We start from the raw sequence: 9468 nt of genomic DNA, 5'->3' as shown, positions 1-9468 counted from the left end.
AAGGAAATATTCAAATAGCCAATCAAGGACAGGTTGTAGCTGCACCAAAATCAAATAATTAATCTAGGTAATGTGAAGAATGGACAGTTTCCCTTGCAGGTTCAGAACATGCAAAGCATCCAACCTCTTCAGAACTTGCAAAGTTTTCAAAACATTCAAGGAATTCAAGGCATTCAAATGATAAATGGACAGCCTATTCAAGGGCAGATAATTGGGACACCATTGTCTGGAATTCAAGGTCTAGGTACATTGGCGTTAAACGCACAAGGTAATTTCACAACACTCGGACCTGTAGGGACTCAAGGGAGCCCTCAACAACTAACCTCAATAAATGTTTTAGGACAGCAGGGAATTCAAGGTGTTCAACAAATACAAAACCTCGCTGGCACACAAATTATAACAGGTCAGTAAGACAGTAACAGTATATAGATATCACATCCCAGGGCGACAGAACAAATGTTACTCTGAATGAATCAATAATCAAGATGAGATATCTCAAACATGATATCTAACTGAAATGTATGCTTATGTTTTACAATTTCTTGTCAAGTTGATTTTTTACCTTCTGTTTAATGCTTCTAGTGATCTAAGGATTGTTGGCCGGGTGGATTCGAACCCAGCCAGGCACAAGCCATTGTTTCGTTGATATTTTGCACTTATTGCTTAGTACTGGTTGGTTCCAGGAACGGATTCAAGAGTGTTTCAATAAGCTTATAGCTTCCAGTAAAATCAAACTAAAATAAATTCATATAAAACTAAACTAATCCCACATTATTTCTTAATCAATTAGCAGTGAGAGACAAATGGCCAATTAGTTTCAATATCCGAGATCCAAGATAACATATATAACACATTGTTTATAGTTGTAGTATTTTCATTTTACAGCACAAGGTCAACAAATACCAATCCAACAAGATCCCAACGACCCTTCTAAATGGCAGGTGGTTGCTACGGGAGCTTCACAGACGGCCACGCCCCTCAACATTCCAAACCTCATGTCCCCTATATCACAAGTGTCAAATGACACACCTGCATCGGGTAAACGGTTACGACGTGTTGCATGTACATGTCCAAACTGTCAGAATAACGAAAACAAGTAAGTTATGTATATATTTGTGTTATTACAATTTGCTAAACACTTCTTCAAGCTTGTGAAGAATATGAAATTATTTAATTTTTGTTATAAACAAGGTATTATTGCATAAAACATTGTAAGTAAGATCATGTTGCCAGGGTTTTCACTGGGAGTCCTAGGATTCCCAAGCCAGAAAAACAAGGAGTCCCAAATCACATTTTAAAATATGTTTAGCCATCTTTGCTGCAGTTGTACAGTTAGTGAAATAGACAGTAAAATAAGCAGAGTGAAGGGGGTGGGTGTCAAAAGTTTAAACATAGAGAAAGGAAATTGGTACCGTAGTATGTCCTAAATTGGAAACCTTTTTATGCCCCCACAAAGTGGGAGCAAGCATATAGCGTTGCACTTGTCCGTCTGTCCGTCCATCCGTACGTCCCCAAATCTTGTGAACGCAACTCCTCTTAAACCAGATGGCAGATTTTGCTTAAACTTTCAGGGATGAACAACTTTAATGTGTAGATGGTAGTGAAGGAAGGAATTTTCGCTGCGACCAAATTTAACAGAATTATGGCCCTTTGTTGATTTTTTCACTATATACTATGTAGAAATTTTGTGAACGCAACTCCTCTTAAACGGGATGGCAGACTTTGCTTAAACTTCCAGGGATGAACAACCTTAAGATTGACAGAATAGTGGCGTGTGGGGGCATCTGTGTCCTATGGACACATTTGTAGTTTATTATTTTTTTTTAAATTATTTTGTTGGTGAAATGTTCATGATTTTCTCTTGCAGAGATAATAAAAAGAAGGTTCACATTTGTCATATGGAGGGTTGTAATAAAGTATATGGTAAAACATCACACTTACGGGCACATCTAAGGTAGGATAGCAATGATCTTCTTGAATAAATGAGCCTCGCCATGACAAAACCAACATAGTGTGTTTGCTACCAGCATGAATCCAGACCAGCCTGTGCATCCGTGCAGTCTGATCAGGATCCATGCTGTTCGCTTACCAACTCTATTTCAAATAGACAAACTGATAGCAAACAACATGGATCCTAATCAGCGCAGGCTGGTCTGAATACATGCTGGTCGCAAACGCACTATGTTGGTTTTGTCGTGACACGGCTCATATCTTATTTCAAAGCTTGATTTTTAGCTCGACTATTCGCAGAATAATCGAGCTAATGCAGTCACCCATTTGTCGGCGTCGGCGTCCCTGTGGTTAAGTTTTTGTATGTAAGCTGGTATCTCCATAACTACTGAAGGGAATGGATTGAAACTTCACACACTTGTTCTCTGTGATTATCTAAGATGATTGGCACAAGTCCCATAACTCTGATTTGCTTTTTTTTATAATTATGCCCCTTTTTCGACTTAGAAATTCTTGGTTAAGTTTTTGTATGTAAGCTGGTATCTACATAACTACTGAAGGGAATTGATTGAAACTTCACACACTTGTTCTCTGTGATTATCTAAGATGATTGGCACAAGTCCCATAACTCTGATTTGCTTTTTTACATAATTATGCCCCTTTTTCGACTTAGAAATTCTTGGTTAAGTTTTTGCATGTAAGCTAGTATCTCCATAACTACTGAAGGGAATGGATTGAAACTTCACACACTTGTTCTCTGTGATTATCTAAGATGATTGGCACAAGTCCCATAACTCTGATTTGCTTTTTAAGATAATTATGCCCCTTTTTCGACTTAGAAATTCTTGGTTAAGTTTTTGCGTGTAAGCTGGTATCTCCATAACTACTGAAGGGAATGGATTGAAACTTCACACACTTGGTCTCTGTGATTATCTTAGATGATTGGTACAAGTCCCATAACTCTGATTTGCTTTTTTGCATAATTATGCCCCTTTTTCGACTCATGAATTCTTGGTTAAGTTTTTGCATGTAAGCTTGTCTCTCCATAACTACTGAAGGGAATGTATTGAAACTTGAAGAGTTTGTACCTTTTCGGACAATTTTATGTATTCATATAGGTAAGCATTATTATACTCAATGAAACACCCTTGTGACAAATTTTCGAATAGTCGAGCGTTACTGTCCTCCGACAGTTCTTGTTTTTTAACTTGTATACTTTCTAATTGCTGTTGGAGTAGTCTTAAAAAAGATGATATGTCACAAGTGCAATGTTTCTGAAATGTTTTTTTTGTTATTTGGATTTTAAGTGTCACAATGGCACTATAACTACAGCGACATTCAGATTGTCCCGATGGAGGTAGACCTCAGTACATTATTTCAAGAAAACCTCATGTTCTGTTCTGTTGTGTGACACTGTATTTTCATCTTGATATTCTCCCCTAAATTGATAATGGACTGCTCCAAAACATAATTCACCAGATAAGGGTTAAAAAAATTTGATTTTTCTGTGATATCCGACAATTTTAAATTAAAGGCCCATTAAAGGCCCATTATGCCTCATTGGTGTCCTGTTATTACTTCCAAAAATTACTCATTGGCCAATTAACCCAACCGTCTTTTGCTTCTGTTGCTTGATGGCAATTAATACTGTTAATAATTAATGGTTTATAATTTTGTATGAAAGCCAAAATACTCTATTTTCATAACAAATAATATCACATTCAGTGCTACTATCTTCAGGTTTTAAGCATGTAGAATATATACAGTCGGGCATACTTCCTGATCGGGAAGCAAGGGGATTTCCCCTCAAGGTTTCCCGATCAGGCAACAAACGTCAAAATCTTTCCCGATCGGGAAGTTTTTTAGGCCTTTTTTACGTAGTTTAAGAAACATGACCGGTGCATAACAATTTTCAATCCACTTCAATATGAATATTACATTTTAGTTCAGAAAAGATACATCTAAAATCCTACCGAGTCATTTTCTTTTTAAATGTTTACAATTAAAATAATCTGAAAGTGAACTTAAGTAAAGTTTATAGATTTTACCAAATCTAGCCACTTCCCGTTTTGGGAACATTGCTTCCTGATCAGGCATCTAGCAAAATATTCGTCATTAAAAGTTTAAGATACATTGCTTCCCAATCTGGAAGTACCTTATATTTGTTGTAGTTCCTGGCCTTGATGATTAGAAATTGCCAAGCCTGGTCAGTTTTTAAAGACATGTGGCACATAATTCAATCACGACGAGTAGAATATATCTGGCGAAACTTATGTTCTTGTTAGGCGTAATAATACCTATCAAAACATTAGCTATACTTGACAGACAGTACAAAAATCATCATTACAATACAAAAGTTTCATACTGTTAAGATTGTAAAGCACATGTTGAACAACATTGCATAGAGTGTTATTTCTCAAAACAATTACCAGGCAGCTCAAATAATTCAAATGTTGACTAGAGCTCACATAATTTTTTTTTTTTGGTAAAGCTTAAGACGTGTTTGCATACTACATGTGTTTGTAGTGACTGTGTCATATTTCTGAAACTTAAGTGTATAAAGCTATATATCTGATGCAAAAATTATTGTTAAAATTTTAAAAAAGTATACTTCCAAAATTATTGTGTGAAATAAATATGGTAATTTATTGCCTTAAACGCGAATGGCTAATATAGCAAAACAGTATTGTGTTCCTGTTTACTAACAAGATTCATTTGTATTTAATAACAGTGATATTCTATGTTACATTACCTTTTCAGGAGTCAACCATATAATAATGGAACCAGCATAATTTTGCTGTTAATAAATATTTAAATATTTCGTAAGATATAGAACATACCCTTTAAGCCACTTTAATTTTAAAAAATGAATAAAATATAAGATAAAATAAATAAATAAAACAAGAAATATCATAATGACATATATGCCCCCCTTTCTAGCTGAAATTGAATGAAATCTATCATTAGTAAGTTAAACAAAATGGAGAGTAGCTGGAATAAATTATATACTATCATGAAAATGTAACTATAAGCATCTATTTTGAACATTCAAGGTTATTGTAACCTTGTCCTCTGACCTAGTGATCTCAAAATCAATAGGGGGCCATCTACTTGTTATGAACAATTAAAAGGTGAAACACAAAAACTTGATAACGGGTAGTTTTGAAGATAATGAGTAGAAACCATTCTGACATTTAACGTCCTTGTGACCTTTGACCTAAAGACCTCAAAATCGACAGGGGTCATCTACTAATTATAACCAATCAATAAGTGGAATATAAAAGGTTTAGTGACAAATAGTTCTCAAATAATGGTTAATAGTTTTCAAAATAATGAACGCAAACCATTCTGACATTTAAGGACCCTGTTACCTTTAAACTGGTGACCCCAAAATCAATAAGGGTCATTTACCACATATGACTTATCAACACATGAAATAGGAAAACTTTGTGAAAAATACTTTTCAAGATATTGTGCGGATACTATTTTGACATTCAAGTCACTGTGACCTTGACCTTTGACCTAGTGACTCCAAAATCAAAAAGGGTCATCTTCTAGTTATGACCAATCAATATGTGAAATATAAAGACTTTCTAATAAATAGTTTTCAAGATAATGAGCGGAAACGATTCCGAAATTTAAAACACCTGCAACCTTGACCTTTAAGCTAGTTACCCCAAAATCAATGTATGTTATCTAATAGTTATGACCAATCAATATATGAAATATAAAGCCTTTTTGATAAATAGCTTTTAAGATAATCAGCAGAAACCATGTGGTCTAACGACGGATAAACAAACATACTTAAGGTCCCTGTGACCTTGACCATTGACCTAAAGACCCAAAAATTGATAGGGTCATCTACTACTTACGACCAATTAATATGTGAAATATAATGACTTAGTGATAGATAGTTTTAAAGATAATGAGCTTAAACCAATTTTGACATTTAAGGCCCCTGTGACCTTGACCTTTGAACTAGTGACCACAAAATCATAGGTGTCATCTACTACATATGACTAATTAATTTGGAAATATTAAGACTTTGTGAGAAATAGTTATCAAGATAATGAGCGGAAACCATTCTGACATTTAGGGTCCCTGTGACCTTGACCTTTGACAAAGTGACCCTGAAATCAATAGGTTTCATCTACTATAGTTATGACCAATAGTATGTAAAATATGAAGACTCTGTGATTAATAGTTTTTAAGATAATAACTGAGGTCTACCAATGGACTGGCCGACCAACATTAACATAACATAACATTTTTTTTTTCAACATAAAATTGTATACATGCAATTTATAGCCATACAGATATTGTGTGGACATTAGCAAATCAATATACCCGCTCTTCTTCGAAGTGGGGCATAATAAAAATAACTAGGGCCGGGAACAAATAAGAACTTACATTGATGTTCGAATATTCGTTTTTCCATATTCGAATATATTCAAATATTCATTTTTACAAAATTTAAGAAGACACCACCTATGATGCTATCATTTGTATCTAAACTGTTAGACACTTCAGACTTCAAAACATTCACACCATGACTCACATGTTGATTTGTTGCACAGGTAACTTTATTTGTTGGTGTTGTCCCAAGCAATAATTCCAGAATAGAACGCGCTAACTTAAAGAAGAAATCTTCCCAAACGGAAAACATTTAATGGTGAATATTATGCTAGATGCCTGATCAGGAAACAGTGTTTCCAAAACGGGAAGCCGCTACTTCTTAGTAAAATCGTAAAACTTCACTCAAATTCACTTTCAGATAATTTTAGTTTTAGGCATTTTAAAAGAAAATGACTCGGTAGGATTTTAGATGTATCTTTTCTGCACTTAAATGTGATGTTCATATTGAAGTGGGTTGAAAACTATTATGCAGCGGCCATTTTTCCTGAACTACGTAAAAATAGGCCAAAAAACTTCCCGATCGGGAAGGATTTTGACGTTTACTGCCTGATCGGGAAGCCTTGAAGGGGAATCCCCTTGTTTCCCGATCAGGAAGTATGCCCGACTGATATATACATGTAGCAGTATATTTAAAGGACAACAAATCAGCATACTTTGTATAAACTGAGTAGAAATATTGTGAATAATGATTTATTTTTGATAAATTAGTCTTTGTTTATTAACAATTATAATGTTCAGTTGTTTTGTCAATGTTCAAGTTTTTTCCAGGGTGACAGAGTATTATAATACGCAAAATATCATAGATTTTTAACAATTATGGGGTTTCCGTGGGTGAATGGTTATTGTCATTGACTTCAAACCACTTGCTGTGGGTACAAATCCTGACAAGGATTTTTTTCATGTGAGGAAGCTACCCAGCTAGCTTACGGAACTTAGGCGGTTCTACTCCTGTGCCTGAAATAATGTTGTCCTCCACCAGTAAAGCTGGAACATCGCCATGTGACCTATACTGTGTCAGTGTGACATTAAACCCAATCAAACAAACAGAAAATCAATTATGATTGTTATTTTTTAATAGGTGGCACACAGGTGAGAGACCATTTGTATGTAACTGGATGTTTTGTGGTAAACGTTTTACAAGATCTGATGAATTACAGAGACATAAAAGGACACATACAGGTATAAACATGTTAAGGACGTTTTCGGGAGTTTTCATATAGACATATCGCCTATATGACTGAAATACTGTTGGGAAAAGGCGTAAAATGAAACAAACAAAATATAGACATATAGGCAAAATTAAAACTGTTCTATAGAATTTCTTTAAACTTGGCATGTTGTTAGAATATGAAACAGAAACATTTGAAGCGAAAAAAAAATTGGGGCCACCGTTCTCATTTTTGAGTTACCTGTCCCTGAATCAGAATTTTCTACTTATTTGAGGTCATTTAAAGGGCAGATAACTTATACATACATTAATGAATACTTATTTTTACTTCTGGATAATGTTTTTCTTTTTATTGTTGAATACAATACAAAATAACATGCAGTTCCTTATATCATTTCTGTTAATTTTTTTTCAATGAAAATAAAGGTACTTTAAATTCATAAAAAATAGGCCAATTTTTAAGAAAAAATATGCAGGTTAAGAGAAGAAGTGGTGAAAAACTATCCACTCTATTTCTTCTTGAAATTTTGCATATTGACTAAGGGGAAGGAAAGCTTCATGAAAATAAGAAGAAAAAAATTTGAAAAGCATTCAAAGAGACCTTGATGATAATGTTAGATGATGATAATGTTGGAACATTATTTTTTAGTGGCTTTCAATATTTATCTTGTTTTGTTGTTTTTTTCAGGTGAGAAAAAGTTTGCATGTGAAGAGTGCGGTAAGAAATTTATGCGATCAGATCACTTGTCTAAACATAAACGTACGCACAACAAGAAAATGTTAGATTCCGACGGTCATATAGTTGGCGATGAAGCTAAATTCACAGTGGAAGAAGATGATGATATGGTTCATATTAGTATTGAAGGAATGCCATCAGCTGCTCTAGAATTTGCTGGTGAGGATAATGATGATGAAGATGATGATGAGGAATCTGAAAGACAAGAACTTACTCTGGAATTAGCTAATCAGAAGATGGATTCAAACTGATTGTTTTAAAACAGTGTTTCTCATTGGTTGGAAATCTTACTCTGGAATTAGCCAATCAGAAGATGGAGTCAAACTGATTGTTTTAAAACAGCTGTTCTCATTGGTTAAAAATATAGGGGTGTGTAAGAATCAAACAGATTGTTTTAAAGCAAGTGTTGTCATTGGTTGAAATTAAAGGTATACATTTGAATCAATCTAATAAGTTTGTAACAGCTGCCCTCATTGGTTGAAATAATAAGGACTGAATTATGGGAGTAGTCTAATTAAAAAGGCTAGGGACAGAATTCAAAAGCAATATAGACTTTCAAAACTTTTGATTTGTTTTTGAATAATAAATGTTGCTGTTTGAAGAATTTCTGGAAAAAAGATAATCCTGACTTAAGGAAGAATGTGATTGGTAGGAGAAAGCATCACATGCTTGATGGGTTGAAACATATTGCTCTCTACATACATAATGTAATATGTAAATGAGAAAAGAATCAGGAGGCAAGGTTAAGTATGATTGGTTCAAAGTATCTTGTGTGTTAATGAAGCAGACCAATCAGAAATTGTTTTATGTATTTGAAATTGATCGTGAACATGACATTAATAGAAAGTGCAATAAATTGTGTTTTACTTACTGTAGTACAATCTTGATATCTAATTTATACCATTTAACTATTTGTTCTGAATATGTGTTTATGTCAGATTTTAATTAGTTTTTTAATTGTTAGCAGAAATGCAAGTTTTCATGTACAATGTTTTAATTGAAGTTAAATGTCTGTAGGCTGAATATATTTTATGTCAATTAATCAATAATTAGATTTGGATGGGGTAAACTACAATTAACTTGAATGTATTGAAATTTTGTGATTGATAATTCCAAAATACCTGGGCTTAGGTGTGATAAAAAAACTTTTTTTTTTTCTGAATTTTCATTGGTCAGTGGACATTCTGTGCTGGGGCCT

The 9468-nt window shown here is 34.1% G+C and overlaps 1 protein-coding gene across 1 annotated transcript; it reads left to right on the top strand.

Annotated features, from left to right (window-relative positions):
• Nucleotides 1–44: 44 nt before the first annotated feature.
• LOC132753176 (transcription factor Sp3-like) lies at nt 45–9145 on the top strand. The gene is made up of 5 exons (XM_060743615.1): nt 45–403; nt 886–1096; nt 1868–1954; nt 7445–7545; nt 8223–9145. Exons 1-5 carry the CDS (start codon nt 109–111, stop codon nt 8519–8521), a joined length of 993 nt encoding a protein of 330 aa, XP_060599598.1. The 5' UTR covers nt 45–108; the 3' UTR covers nt 8522–9145.
• The last annotated feature ends 323 nt before the right edge of the window (nt 9146–9468 follow it).

Source organism: Ruditapes philippinarum, unplaced genomic scaffold, assembly GCF_026571515.1.
Source record: "Ruditapes philippinarum isolate M1 unplaced genomic scaffold, ASM2657151v2 ctg23724_1_1_1_1, whole genome shotgun sequence".
In the NCBI taxonomy this organism is placed as follows: Eukaryota; Metazoa; Mollusca; class Bivalvia; order Venerida; family Veneridae; genus Ruditapes; species Ruditapes philippinarum.
Note: the sequence above shows the minus strand (reverse complement) of the source record. Positions and strands in the feature narration are given on the sequence as shown.

Bases quoted from the DNA above. Each gene is read 5' to 3' on its own strand.
- LOC132753176 (XM_060743615.1), top strand. From the start codon at position 109: ATGCAAAGCATCCAACCTCTTCAGAACTTGCAAAGTTTTCAAAACATT. The intron at 1,097-1,867 runs GTAAGTTATGTA...TTTCTCTTGCAG, and splicing joins TGTCAGAATAACGAAAACAA to AGATAATAAAAAGAAGGTTC. The intron at 1,955-7,444 runs GTAGGATAGCAA...ATTTTTTAATAG, and splicing joins CACTTACGGGCACATCTAAG to GTGGCACACAGGTGAGAGAC.